At 45.9% G+C, this 15,337-nt stretch overlaps 1 protein-coding gene across 3 annotated transcripts in view; it reads right to left on the bottom strand.

Moving 5' to 3' along the window:
* Positions 1–15,337, bottom strand: part of CAMK1D (calcium/calmodulin dependent protein kinase ID) — a 430,562-nt gene that overhangs the window by 266,598 nt on the left and 148,627 nt on the right. For 2 of the 3 annotated variants that reach the window (XM_004774892.3, XM_013047015.2), the window contains exon 2: positions 5,672–5,803. The exons of the other annotated variant lie outside the window; for it this stretch is intronic. In XM_004774892.3, coding sequence (XP_004774949.1) covers positions 5,672–5,803 — 132 coding nt within the window. The remainder of the gene's footprint in view (positions 1–5,671; positions 5,804–15,337) is intronic. 3 annotated transcript variants of the gene reach the window in all.

The raw sequence follows: 15,337 nt of genomic DNA, 5'->3' as shown, positions 1-15,337 counted from the left end.
TCGAAATAGATCACATAGATCCTTCAAAAGCTATCTTGGTGCCTGAGAAACTCTGAATGTCTGCTTTACCAGCTTAGCCATTTTCAGCCACTGGAAAAGTGGTTTTGTTCTCTCTGAATCAATGAATTTCTATTGAAGCATATGTTTCTCTAATACAACAATAAACTGGCATTTGGCAGTGATTTCAACACGTGAACGGGGCCAGCCTGCCATGAGAAAAAAGCTACAGGAACAGAAGCAAGCCAGATTTCAATGAGTTCCTCTATGGGGAAACCTTCCTCTGAAGGCTATTACTTAATACAAAACCAGCTGTCCTCGCCTTCGGGTGCTCAAGCTGCCTCCCCCATCCCCCACGCCCCCGTTAGTCTGCACGTAGAGAAATGTGTCTGGTCTAAGAAAACCAGAGAACCAGGCTACCGCAAGGAGCTCCAAGACCTCTGGAGTTCTGCTGGTGCCTGGCTAAGTGTTGATTCACTCTCTCTCCAAAAGGCCCAGCTTCACCACACTTCCTGCAACCCATCCTGACCTTGGCCATAGGGAATCCTGGGCTTTGGCATCTGCCCCCTTCAGCGGCTTTGATCCCCTTCAGACTGTGTACCCCCGTCGCTGAGTCGTGCTGCCTTGACCAACCCCGACACCAGCTTCTTCAGTCCAGGAATGGCTCTTCCTCCCCACTTTATTCTGCCCCCTTCAAAGAGCCAGCAGCCCTTCTTGAGCCCAGCCAGCGGCTTGCTTGTGCCCGCTCCCCACGAACGGGATGGTGGGCTCAAGTCAATTTCCCCTGCTTCCGATGAAATCCAGCTCTTTGAGTTCCCTCCTCTAAGAGAAACCTCTCACTTAAAGGAAGCACAGTCTGGCGTGTTTGTGTGTGGACACATCTTTCCACGCTGCTGGGCACAGAAGAGCACTTTCCCCACCCGGGTGGTGCGACTAGGAGGCAAGGGCCCTAAGCAGCTCTTCTTCTTTTTTTTCTTTTTCTTTTTTTTTTTATTTTTTATTTTTTTTTTTTAAAGATTTTATTTATTTATTTGACAGACAGAGATCACAAGCAGGCAGACAGGCAGGCAGAGAGAGGGAGAGGAGAAAGCAGCCTCCCTGCAGAGCAGAGAGCCCGATATGGGACTCGATCCCAGGACCCTGAGATCATGACCTGAGCCGAAGGCAGTGGTTTAACCCACTGAGCCACCCAGGCGCCCCACTTTTTCTTTTTTTTTTTTAATTTAATTTTATTTTTTCAGTGCTCCAAGATTCTCTTCTCAACACAGCCAGCTGAGTGTCCAAGTCGCTAGGTGGGGAGCAGGGGCAGAGCTCCCCCAACCTCCAATGTAGTTGGTCTCGGATGGAGCCTGAGCATCTGATGGTCTGAAAAGCATTCCAGGTCATTTTAATGTGGGTGAAGAGCCACTGATTTAGGGAGAAAATGACAAAGATGTTCAGCTGAGACTCCCCAATGTACCTAGATGGAGAACATCCAATTTAAAAGCCAGTCCTACCCAGATCCCTGCCCCCCTCCCGCCCACCCCAACCCCCCACAGCAAGATAATCTCTGCAGCCTACAAAGTATGCCCTGGAAAAGCATGTTGAGCTCCAGGGCCATGTTTCATTCATACGGTGCCCCTGCAACCCAGCTGAACCTCAGTCCCCTCCCCCGCATTAGGAAAAGGGATCCTCTAGATACATTTGTTTTCCATCTCCCTCTCTCTTCATCTCTCAATTAAATGCAGCCTGGTTATATTTGTGCCTTTCTCCTTCTCCACAAAATGTCTTGTGTGTTGCTTGAAATGAGATTTGGGTAGTGCGTGCCCTCTAAGTAAATAATAGCACAAAAACTAGAAGCTCTATAATGCAATGAGGGGATGATATCACATATGATATTCCATAAGGCACACAAGTCTCCATTCGTGGGACGAAAACCAGCCATGCTGCTAGAGAAACTGACATGGAATCAGAGCTATCCAGGCCCCTGGATGCCAAAGTCAGGCCAGCAGCTGTCTGCTCCGTAGCGACTGTCCACCATGATGCTTGTCACTTGTTATTCCCTCTGAGCCTGGCTTCATATCCACTTATCAAGTAGAAAATTCATTTTAGAACTATTTTCAGAGCAAGTATGAAGACATGCTTAAGGATAAATTAGCTGCATTACTTCTATTCAATGAAAGACATAAATCTCTCACCCTGCAATGAACTCGGCACATCGTAGGACAAGCCATGCTCAGACGGGCCTGCTTCGATGAAAAATGGCCCAGAGATACACAAATGGCTGGGGTATATGGCAGAATTTGGAATAAAGCAGGTCTCTTTGCAATCCCATCTAAATGATTTAGCTATGGAAAGTGTGATCACAAGGTTTTCTGTTCTGTTGGTTCCAGAAAGTTTTAATATCCAGCAAGCCCAGATCATAGTTCCAGACCGAGCTAGTCAAGTGGCCATGCCAAGATCTTCAAACTCAGTGTGTCTAAATCAGAACTCATCACCTGCCCTACAGTGCTCACACTCCTGATCTCAGTTATCCAATCAGAAACCTGAGGGTTCTCCTGGAATCCTAGCTCTTCTCAACCCTCTCCCCACTTCTTCCAGATCCCTAAGTCCTGGGTATTCTGTTTTGTACACACCCTCATCTCTGTCTCTCCCAACCTAGCTCACAGCTCCTGTTTCAAAGCGTTGCTTCCCGGGCTCCTCCAACGGCCTCCAAACCACTCCCCTGCACTAAGCCTCGCCCCCTCAGATCCATCCACCTTCTATCATAATAATCTTAATGAAACAATCCTGATCATGCTCTTCCACGAAAATCCTTCAGTGCCCCCCCCCACTGTCTACAGAATGATGTTCAAAGTCCAAAGTGGGGTATGCGATCACCCTCAGCACAACTTCTCCAACCTCAGGTCTCTGTCCCTCACCTTGAACAGTGTGCCATAGTCAAATGAGCCACTTCCCAGCACACCAGCCTGCCTCCCATCCCCTGACCTCTGCTGGTGCAGCCTCCTCCTGGTTTGAGGAACCCCCTTTCTGCCCCGAGCAAAATACAACCTTGGCTCACATCCCTCCCTGAAGGAAGAATTGGGCAGCCTGCGACTTGAGCCCCTGGTCAGACCTTCTCTCACGGCATCTAGATTATCACACTTACTTATGACACAGCTGGAAGCTCCCAGAAGGCCAGAATGACATCTTATCTTTCCAACCTCGGTGCCTAACAGTGCCAGTGCCACCTGACTCATAGGAATTTATGAAATATTGGTTAAATGTTTGAATGTTGTGACGATGCCACTCTAACCTTTCCAAAACTGCTTTTCTTTACCATTTGTATGCTTTGCTTTGGGCTGCCTTTTTTTTTTTTAAGATTTTATTTATTTTTTTGACAGAGAGACGTAGTGAGAGAGGGAACACAAGCAGGGGCAGTGGGAGAGGGAGAAGCAGGCTTCCTGCTGAGCAGGGAGCCCAATGTAGGGCTTGATCCAGGACCCTGGGATCATGACCTGAGCCGAAGGCAGACACTTAATGACTAAGCCACCAAGGAGCCCCTGCTTTTGGCTGCTTAAGATGTGTAACTGCCTCATTTTCCCACTTACAAATCATTGGCAGAGAACCCAAATCAATCAATCAATCAGCACGGGAGATTTATCACCTTCTTATCCCTTGAGAAATCATTTCTTTGTTCTTTATTCCCGAAAGAAGGGTCATACTTCAAGGGACTTCAACAGCTGATAGTGAGAAGTGACCAAAATTAGTTACTCCAAACTCCAGCCCTCCCTGCTGTTCCTTGCCCTCTCCCGGGGAGTGATTACTGATGCAGGCACGGGTTGAGACCCTAAAATGACCACAGCAAAAACCAAAGCTGGCCTCTGAAGTCTCTGTCTGCCCCGCCCCCGCCCGTGTAGACACAGAATAACTCTGAGGATAAAACCTGACATCCCTGGCTTTGTGGCTTCGAAGCCTATGAGGGAGTCACCTAAAATAAAGGTGCCATTCTCGGTTCGCCGTGGGCAGCCCCTGTGCCCACGGTCAACACTCTGGAAGGTTCTGGGCCCACTCAGAATCCCATCTGAAATGTCAAATATCTGCAGCGTGGCTGCAAGACCCAGCAAACACCCTCTTCCCCCAGTGCTGAGTTCATATTGGAAAATGAGCAACTTAAATAGATGTTTCATTAACATGATGTCTTCCTGCTTGATGTTAATGTACTTAAGAGTAATTGGTTGTCCCAAATTCTCTTCCATAGGATCATTTCATGCAATCCTCCCCAGGACAATCTGAAACTCTTTGGGTCCCAGATAGACAATCCAGAGAACCTAGAAACCAACCAAACAACCAAACAAATAAGCAAAAATCCTTCCGCCAAAAAGCTTTTGAGACCCATTTGTTATGGAACGCGTATCACATACAACAGCAGAACAGGACAGATCATCCTGACCACGTTGGTGGCCCTGGGTTTGTACCAAGGGCAAGACAGCATCATTCAGCAGGCACTAGGGGTCCCCGAGAGACAAGTGGTAGAGGTGGGTTATGTGAGTAGGTAACATTTTGTTTTGAGCCCCTACAAGGCTTGTTCCCACTCTGCTTTGCTTATCTGTGCACAGATTCTTGCTCTGTGCTGACTCCAAACCCCAAACATTTCAAGGATATTTCTAACATCCTTTATTAATAGAAGCTCTTAAGAATTTCATAGCATAATGCTCAGATACACTCCCCAAACATGCAAAAGCTGGTACCCTATAAGGGCTTGTTCCCCAACCCTATGAGACACAGGGGAATGGCTTGATCATGGTGACACAGGGAACAGACTGGACGGCACTCCATTAAGACATCACTTTGGGGGGGAGGGGATCCGGCCACATCAGAATGGCTCTGTATGTGTCACCATGCTGGAGGTGGGATTTTGATTCCGTTCTAGGCACACATGGCAAACAAAATTAAAACCCAACGAAGAGGTGAAGCTCTTGAACAGTGCTCTCTGTGGAACTTGCTGGATGCCAGGAGCCATGTGTGTGGCAGGAAGCAGAAGACCCATTAAAGTGTGTGCAAAGGACTCTGTGGTGGTGTTGGCACTCCAGGCTCTGCTCCTTAGGAGCCACAGAGCACTGGACAAGTGACTTTATTCTGAGCTTCATCTCCTGCTTGTAAAATCAAGTCTCGACAACAAGACAACAGAAACAGTATGAGCAGTGGGGACAGCGTTAGCTACCCTCTACTGAGCACTCATGACTCACAACATAGCAGGTGCCGTGGAAAGTGCCCTAGAAACGCTGCTTAGGTGCCACCTCCCTTCCTCCTGAGGAGCTCGGTGAGGGAGAGATTCTTAATTTCTGTTCATGGGGAAGGCTCGGAGTTCAGTGACCAGCTCCAGGTCCCTGAGCGAGCGTGAGTTCAAAACCAAGTCTACCTGACTGGTACGTTCTTTGGAAATCATAATTCCAATGGCTGCCACAAAAGGGGTGAGATGAGATAGATACCAATATATAGATAGATAGATAGATAGAAAGATAGAGATACACACAACGTGCTCTGAACACACCACAGGACTGTCAGTCATCAATAACAGCGCCCACCCCCTCCAGCATTCCGATCATTGACCTCCGGGTGCCCAGCCCCTGGCGCCCTCTCCTTCCCCTGGATGGGGACCCAAAGAATCCGAAGGTGGTAGTGGGGGAAGGAGGCTGTCTCCTGGGGCACTTACTTTCTCAGAACAGCAATCTCGTTCTCTATGCTGCTTTCCTTGCCCTTCAGCGCCTTCTTGGGGATGCACTTCACCGCAAAGAGTCTGCCACTGGCCTTCTCTTCAGCTAAGACCACTTCAGAAAATGCCCCCCTGTGAACAAAGAAAGAGAAAAAGAAGAAGAAGAAGACTTAGATTCGGGAGTTGGGGATCCCCGGGGTCTCCTCCAATCCCGTTCCCATGGTTTAAGGAATAGTAACAACAATGGCCAGCATGACTGCTACTTTTTGGCCAGCATCACTCCATACTGGACTTCTCTAAGCAAACCAGTGCACACACGCAAAGCGCCCTCATGCAAGGGGACACAGGGATGTCTGCCTGGGTCAGAGCAGCTCCCAGCCCCTGCAGAACAACATGGTGGCAGTCACCTCAGAGCAAACTTGAATGCTCCCAGATTGGTTCCTGCAGAGAAAATTCATGTCCATCTCCAGGGCCAGTACCCCCACCCCCAAGTAAGCAAGAAAGTAATGCTCAAATTTCTAGATAGCTCACAGTGGTGAGTTATTCCAAGAAAATTTCAGAGCCTGTCACAAACATCAATTAATTCTCGCCAACAGGTAAAGATGTAACTGAAGTATGAGTTGGTGTATCACATGGTAACGACATGGGGTCAATTAATTGGTTGGGACCTGAAAGTTCTCACTAAGTTGTTTTCTGAAACAAAGGCACACAGGATGCCCTGAGTGGGGCAGACTTTTCTGCCGGAAACTGTGAGAAGAACTCTGCAAAGGCAGAATAACACACTGGAAATACAACCTGGACATTTGGGGTCAGAGGGTTCATTTCTCTGCAGAAGACCCCTGTGGTCAGTGAGCCTCAGAGCCCAACCTGTGTCCCCAACCCGTCACCTCCTCCACCTGCCAGTAGGCAGGGCCTGAGTCCCACACTTGGCCTGGAGGGCAGAACTTCCCTGAGGCCTAAAACAGAAGTAGGCTTTGCCCACTCCAGGCCCCAGTAACTTGGGCTCTGTACACACGGAGCAAGGAAAAACCATGGTCCACTAAGTCACTTCCTATCTCTAGACTTCAAGGAGCAACTCACACATGGCTTCTACACAGTTATAATTAGAGACAAAACATCATGTATCAAAAGAAACCACTAGAAGGACCAAGGTCATCCCAATCCCCTAGCCTCAGGGTCTCTGTTCTTCAGCCAACATCAAAGAGATGCTCAGGCAAGGAAAATGTACTTTTCTCTTCCTCTCCTTACCCATCTGACAAGGGTATGCCTCCACCACAGACCAAAGAAAATACAAACATGTATGTATTTTAAAATCCCTACCAGTGAGAGGAATTCACTTTACTTAGTGCAATTAACTGTGAGTCTTCAGCCAGCGTTCCTTCTGGAACATAAACTCGAGAGAAGAAGCTCAGCTACCTTCATGTCTCTATCTAATTATATAAACCTGAGGGGCAGAAGATCGGCTTTCCACCAAAGAACCGAATGGAGAATAAGAGAACAAAGATCTGCCCAAATCCAAAATCACTAGTTGAGTAGAATTCTCCCTCACGGTACCATGTGCCTCACAGAGACAGAAACCTTCTAGAACCAACCAGAACGAAACATAAATATGAAAAACCCACAACAGATTTCTCAGAGGGATGAGTGGAGTCAGACATTCACTGCCAAAGACTTCACCAAAGGAAACCAACTCTTCCCTTCCCAGAAAACAAAGTGGGAAGTGAGGTTTCTGTGTATGAACTGACTCCTGGACCCAGGACAGGAGAAGGAGGGGACTAGGGTCTCCATGGGAGCCAGTGCTGGTGGGCTGCTGCCGCTCCTGGATTGAGGGCTCTCTGTCTTTGTCCCTGACTTCAGGAGGGATGGACGTATCTGCAGCCCTGGGTGAGGGCAGGACAGTGGGACTTCAATACGTAAGGGGCTTTGCGTGCTAAGCAGCTGGGGCTTAACCACAAGTTACCTATGAAAGGACACAAGACAGGCCCCCGATGGCCAAGGATGCCTGCCATGACTCCAGGAGTCTCCATCGACAGTTCCCCAGTAGAGTCACAAAGCCAAGGCTACAGTCCCATTCTCTCAGGTTGAAATTCAGTCTGCGATCCCAGGTCTGGGCATGCTACCAGAAGAACAGAGAGCAGGGCCTCAAACAGATATTCGTGTACCCATGTTCATAGCCACATTATTCACAACAGCCGAAAGGTGGGAATGACCCACTATATGCATCAACAGATGAATGGATAAACAAGATGTGGTCTGTACATACAATGGACTATGATTACTCAGCCATATAAGAGATGGAATTCTGGCACCTGCCACAATGTGGATGAACCCTGAAAATGTCAGACCAAAGGGAAGAGGCCAGAATTGAAAGGACAAGTACCATACAATTCCGCTTACACAAGTACCCAGAGCTGTCAAATGCACACCTAGAAAGAGGAATGGTGGTTGCCAGGTTTGGGGAAGCAGAGAATGGAAAGTCAGTGGTTTTTTGTTTTTGTTTTTGTTTTTTTTATCTTTAAATGGATTTTCATTCATTTTACTAAATAAGTAATCTTTTTAAAAGACCTATCCTTTATCACTATGATCCCTGTGTGCAGCATGTACTTTCCAACTGAAGTGTTATATGGCTTTATTTCTTGTACCTTATTGAAGGTATGGGGACTTGAAAGTTATGGTGTTTTTTTGTTTTTTTGTTTTTATTTTTTATAAACATATATTTTTAACCCCCGAGGTACAGGTCTGTGAATCGCCAGGTTTACACACTTCACAGCACTCACCATAGCTCATACCCTCCCCAATGTCCATAACACCACCCCCCTTCTTCCAACCCCCCTCCCCCCAGCAACCCTCAGTTTGTTTTGTGAGATTAAGAGTCACTTATGGTTTGTCTCCCTCCAAATCCCATCTTGTTTCATTTATTCTTCTCCTACTCCCTTAACCCCCCATGTTGTATCTCCACTTCCTCATATTAGGGAGATCATATGATAGTTGTCTTTCTCTGCTTGACTTATTTCGATAAGCATAATCTCCTCTAGTTCCACGTCGTCGCAAATGGCAAGATTTCATTTCTTTTGATGGCTGCATAGTATTCCATTGTGTATATGTACCACATCTTCTTTATCCATTCATCTGTTGATGGACATCTAGGTTCTTTCCATAGTTTGGCTATTGTGGACATTGCTGCTATAAACATTCAGGTGCACATGCCCCTTTGGATCACTACATTTGTATCTTTAGGGTAAATACCCAGTAGTGCAATTGCTGGGTCATAGGGTAGTTCTATTTTCAACATTTTGAGGAACCTCCATGCTGTTTTCCAGAGTGGTTGCACCAGCTTGCATTCCCACCAACAGTGTAGGAGGGTTCCCCTTTCTCCGCATTCTCGCCAGCATCTGTTATTTCCTGACTTGTTAATTTTAGCCATTCTGACCGGTGTGAGGTGATATCTCATTGTGGTTTTGATTTGTATTTCCCTGATGCTGAGTGATATGGAGCACTTTTTCATGTGTCTGTTGGCCATCTGGATGTCTTCTTTGCAGAAATGTCTGTTCATGTCCTCTGCCCATTTCTTGATTGGATTATTTGTTCTTTGGGTGTTGAGTTTACTAAGTTCTTTATAGATTTTGGACACTAGCCCTTTATTTGAGATGTCCTTTGCAAATATCTTCTCCCATTCTGTCAGTTGTCTTTTGGCTTTGTTAACTGTTTCCTTTGCTGTGCAAAAGCTTTTGATCTTGATAAAATCCCAATAGTTCATTTTTGGCAAGTCAGTGTTTAATGGGGACAGGATTTCCATTTGGGAAGAGAAACGACATCTGGAGGTGGATGGTGGTGATGGTTACACAACGGTGTGAATTGACTTAATGCCACTAAACTACATGCTTACAATGGTCAAAGGAATATATTTTATATTATGTATGTTTTACTCTAGGAAAAAAACTAAAAATCTGCCTGGTTCCACTCAATGGCATTACCTTGGGATGGACGCGCTGAAAAAATTCCATAAACCTTTTCTCTCACTACCTTCCTAAAGGAGAAAGAAATGAGTAACCACAGAAGCCGTGTAGCACTTGGCATTCAGAAACCGCTTTGGCACTCATCAACTAATCCAATTCTTGCCATAATCCCAAAAAGTGTACAGGGTAAGACTGTTGCCTCCATTTTGCAGACAGAGAAGCCGGGGTTCAGTCACATAGGCCATAAGGTTCAGAAAAGGAAATTTAGGTTTCCTAACCCCTGCATGGTCCTTTTCCATACACTATCCTGGGCTGATACACGCTGCTGGCTCTCAAGCCACGGGGGGGGGGGGGGGTGGCAGCAAGGGGGTTAGGGGCACGGAGGGGGCGGTGGTGACAGTCTAGAGGGTCACCCTCCTTTGGGTGAGCTGCCAACCCTCCCACCATGCAAATCCACCTCCTCGCCTCTTCATTTAGCCAAACAATGTGCATTTACCTTCTTCAAGCTTTCCAAAGACAAAGCTCTCTGGCCTTCTCAGGCGATATAAGATTAGCATAAATTGTTATTGTTCCTGCAATAAATAGAAATCACTTGAAGACACTTCCCCCGTTGCAGGGCAGCTAATTAAAAACATCAGAAGCAGAAACACATGAATGAAGAGTTTGGGCACTTTCAATGTAATTACACAATAGAGTGATGTGAGTGTCCGGTCTGGGGTGGGGCGGGGCAGGGCGGGGCAGGGTGGGGCAGGGAAGGGAAGGGGGAGGGGGAGGGGGGAGGCAAGCTGGGAGGTGGCCGGTAGCTGGAAGGAGGACGGCAAGACCAATGATCTGAGAGTCAGTCAAGATTTCAGACAATCCAATGAAATAAATTCCTAGGAACACAAGCGGGGACAGAGAGTTACAATTTTAAAACTACAGAGGTCAAAGGAGGTTGCCCTGTACGAGCTGCACATCTAAAACGGAACGGTAGAGACTTCCAGCCAGACTGAGCGCACCTGCATCTTGAAAGGGCAGTTTGCTTCTGCCTGCACCCGGGGCCCCTTCTCTCTGCACTTGAACTCCCCCACTCCCAACCGCCACCACTTGCCTGGAACCAGGTGGTCTGGGCCCCCAGGGAGGGTTAGGGCTCGATCCAATGGCTGCTTCTTGCTGCTCATCTGACTGGTTTCTTGTGTGGCCTCCTTTCTAAAACCCACTTGGATCTTCTTGGATCTACAGCACAGTTCTCGCTTCTACCTCCTGTCCATTGTGTCTCCACCTCCACCTGCTCCCTTCCCCTCATCAAACCTCAGTGCTCCCCCAGGCTGCAACCTCAGCTCTCCCTTCATAGGACTCCACACTTGCCGCTTGAAAAATCAGTGGTTTCCAGTTTCCACCCCGTCTCCTGAGGTCCCCCTTATCTTCATCTAAATTTTCATCTCGTCCATGGGCAATCTCATCCTTCCAGCTGCTTGCAAGGGCCTTCTGGCTCAACCTCCCACCTAGCCTCCGAAGAGCACCATAAACAAAGCAAAAAACAGCATCTGTATCCCAAAACTTCCTCCTCTGCTCTTTCTCCTTTCTACCAATTCCGTAACCCAGCTAGACACCCGTCTACTTCACTCCTCCTCATCTCACCTCCATCACCAAGTGTGCTCGTCTCAGTAAGACGCTCAGATTCCCGTCTGTTCCATCCCTCCACCAATGCACTGGCTCAGATTCTGGTTTTTCACTCTGGACTGTTTCCAGGACTCCATCCTGGCCCTCTGCCCCCCAGCAAGCCTGCCTCCCACTTGCTTCCTTCTATCTGATCCTGGCATTACTTTTCTACAGCGAAGATCTAGTTATGTTGTTGCCCTACCTAAGACCCCGAGGTTTCAGCTCTACGAGATAAAGCTGAAACTCCTTCGCAAGAGATCTATGGCTCTCAAAGCTCTCCTCGACCCGACCCCAGCTGTGCGGAATCATCCACTCTACAGCCAACTTCCCCAACACAAACACACCCCCGCCACCCGACCACATCAGTCAGCTGGCTGTTTCCCAAACACGCCCACACCTTTTCATACCCCTGGCCTTGCTTCAAGTCCTGCCCACCTTTCCACTTCAGTCAACGCCATTCCTTTCTCTTTCTGCTTGGCAAAATTCCATCTATATTTTAAAGGCCTCCCACTGGTATATTTCCCTCTCTTTGGAGGCTTTCTCAACTGCCTTCCCACCTCGTGTGCTTGGCTTATACTGATACCTGCCATTGTGGTTCTTTAAGTGCTTGCCTAGGTGACAGCTGGCATCCTAAGTCGATCTCTTTCTGTGTCTCCATACCTAACAATCCTGGCGCCCGAGGCAATTCTGAGGATCACCATCACTGGAGGCTCTACTCTCTACTTTCTACATCTCCCCAGTGCCGTAGATCCACAAAATAAATGACCTCCCAGTCCATGTTGAAGAAAATGATATGGTCCCTTTCCTCCTTCACGAAGTGTTCCTCCACATTTCTATGCTAGTGTAGGCAGAAGGAACCTCAAAGGTTTCTCTTAAAGCATAAAAATTCTTGGAGTCTTCCTGGATATATTTTAAACCACACATTTGTGTGCCTGGACACTTAAGTAATATTCTCCAGCTGAAGAATCCTGAGATCACGGTTTGTCCTGACTGGTAAAATTATTAAGTTTGTGACATTGGGATATGACATTTCTCCCCGTAAACCCTCATCCTGGTTAAATAAGTCAAATTTGGTAAGAAAGAGGAGAGGGCAGGTTTTTAAATGGTTTAAAGGACTTTGGAAAAACATGTTCATGGGAGAAATAAAAATACCAGCATTTTAAAGATTGCATTTCCTTGAGTTATAACAACATATTTATTTGATTTTTAAAGAACACTAACATTCCATTAAAAAAAACCACACCAATTTTCCATCTAAATTAAATCTCTGTGACAAATTACTCAAAGGTCAAACAAAAAGTTATTCTCGAAATGCTACATATTTTCAGCTTCTGGAGATAAGCTGTACAAATTACCAAAGTTGAATCCTTCCCCTTTCTCTTCCACATTTCAAAGCAAATCAAATCTCATCACCTGGAGGCAGCTTACTCTGATTGTAAGCCAAGCACTCAGGAGGAAATAAACAATGTTTTGCTAGCTGAATTTCTAAGATTCAGGGAAATGTCACATTTTCTATATTGGCTAAAGATTTTTAAACAAGGGCTTCTGCTTTAACATTATTACTGATGGCTCTGAAAAAGGCCGTTTCTTCTTGCTTTATCTAGTCAGCTGTGAGAAGGCAATCCCAACACTTTAATGGTGGATCTTCCATGCCCTAGACTATACTTGCTAGAAAGTGCCCCCAATCCACCCCAGGCCACCGAGGGGAGAGGGGACATATCCAGTCCTGCCTGAGGGAAATGATTCCAACTCCAACTGACCAATGGAAGGGCAATGAAATTAAGGGGGCAGGGCTCTGGGAATTCCTTACATTCCTGAGTTTACTGAAAATACAGTGTTTAATGGTTTTGTGAACTACAGATAGCAATTTACCTGCCTACTGTTAAAAAAAAAAAAAATTTCCTAGAGCCATTCAGAGCACCTTACCTCCAGATCTGCTTCTATACACAGTTGACCCCCTTCTCCCGAGGTTCACTTCCCACAATCAACCAAGACCTAGAAGCAGAAGATTCTCCTTCTGATGATACATAGCCTCACGTTTTGTCACAATGCCTACATCATTCGCCCACTCCATCGTATCTTGTAGGCATTTTATCATCTCGCTCCAACACAAGGATGAGTACAGCACAAGAAGATATTTTGAGAGAGACTATACTCTTATAACGTTCATTATAGTATATTGTTATAATTGGTCTATTTTACCGTTACCGTTGACCAATCCCTGACTGTGCCTAATTTATAAATTAAACTTTATCACAGGCAAGTATGTATAGGGAAAAAGATAGGATATGGAGCATTCAGTATTATCTGTGATTTCAGGCTTCCACTGGGGGGCCCCCATGGATAAGGGGGACAAGAAGTCAGCAGTAAGCCACGCCCAGAGCTATGCTTACTAACCACCTACTCACTACCAATTATTACCATAAAAATCAAAACTAAGGATCTATGAATTCTGCTTTCCCAGTTTCTAATGATCTTTAACCTGAAATTGTTAAGAACAAATATGAGAGTATTTAAAAAGGGTAATGCATGTGCTGGCTGCTTTAAGTGCATATAATTTCAAAATAAATTCTTTTCTCAGACAATAGTAATTTAATCACAAGATGGACAAACACACTTAGCCTCCAACAACCTAGAGTGACTTGCACATTTTAGATGCTCCACCAGTGTACATCTAATTGAACCGGTGACACCTGAAAGAGACGGATGCCTCTGATTTTGAGCAAGAATCAGGAATTCTAGAGCTGTCTCTTTGATTCACGATAGTCCATGAAACCAATCGCTCGGCAAAATTATATCCATCCCAAATTAGACCAAGAAATAATCAGATGGTGCTGAAATGATCTGCCCTATTAGCTCAGAGTCAGCTATTACTGGATCATTGCCTTCTCGTTCTCTTTAGTCATTCCACATACAAATCAGATTGATTGTGTTATTAACTGTGTGAACACCATCATCTCTGGCCTATGACCATTACTGTGCTGGGCGACTGGGCAGACAGACGTTACCCCCAGGCCTTGGGCCATAAATTAAAATGTTCTTTTCCACTAAGCATACTCTTTTCTCCAGTGTCAGGCCAGGACAATATTAAGGGCTGAAGGGAGAAAAAATGGGGGAAAAAACACTGTACAGTGAAAAATGAAGTTGGCGATCCTTGGCTCTAGAGCGTCTAAGAAATAGGTGCCTTTCAGACCTATTGTTCCAGACCAGAATCAAGTCTTAAAATAAGGAAACCTGTCTGCTAAGCCTAACAATAATCTTAGTGACCCCAGAGGATCCGAAGAGATAAAAACAGTAGCGGAGTCAGACAGTATAAGCAACTCTCCAGGCAGAAATTAGACCATTTCAGAAGTGGCATTACTCTTTCTGGTCTGAGTATACAAAGAGCATAGTACTCTTTAGTCTACTATTTCCACTAACTCACATGCCACTAATAACATTTTGTAGTGCTAATTCAGCCCACTGACCTTAAGAAAGCCATGCCCCGGCAGAAAAACAATGTGAAAAAAAGAAAAAAAGGGGGGGGGGGGAGCAAAAGGAGAAGTTTTGCCTTCACATACTTCAAGAATAAATATGCACACATGAAAATTGGTATCCCATTTAGACAGAACGTCTATTCATTAAAGTGTGTCTTCTAAAAGCTCCACTTGGCAATTACACTGAAAGCCATATGTTAGTTTATGTTAATGCCTGAGCTAAAAGTATCAAAATTCTATTTCTTAAAAAAATAATCCATAAGTCAGGCCCTTATTAATTTGGACCCATGCCTCACCAACCAGCTCAAATTAGAGACCTATCTTTAACGTTAGTAAGTTATGCAGACAAATAGGGAGGCTTCTCCTGAAAATAGCTCTTCTTTGTCACTCCAAAATCCCATTTTCTTCTTCAACTTGGTAAATCCCACAATGACTAGCAAGTTTTCCTAATAGCTTCAAGAACCATGACGAAACGTTCTTAAATATTCATACCATTAGCCTGATTTTTGCCCGGATCAATTCTCATTCTGAATACATCCCTGTGTCTGAAACCACCGGAACAGTTAGGGTTATGACAACGCCTGTCACAGGAG

Source organism: Mustela putorius, unplaced genomic scaffold, assembly GCF_011764305.1.
Source record: "Mustela putorius furo isolate JIRA1106 unplaced genomic scaffold, ASM1176430v1.1 tig00003913_pilon_pilon_pilon, whole genome shotgun sequence".
Taxonomy (NCBI): domain Eukaryota; kingdom Metazoa; phylum Chordata; class Mammalia; order Carnivora; family Mustelidae; genus Mustela; species Mustela putorius.
This window is presented reverse-complemented; position numbering and strand designations above follow the sequence as displayed.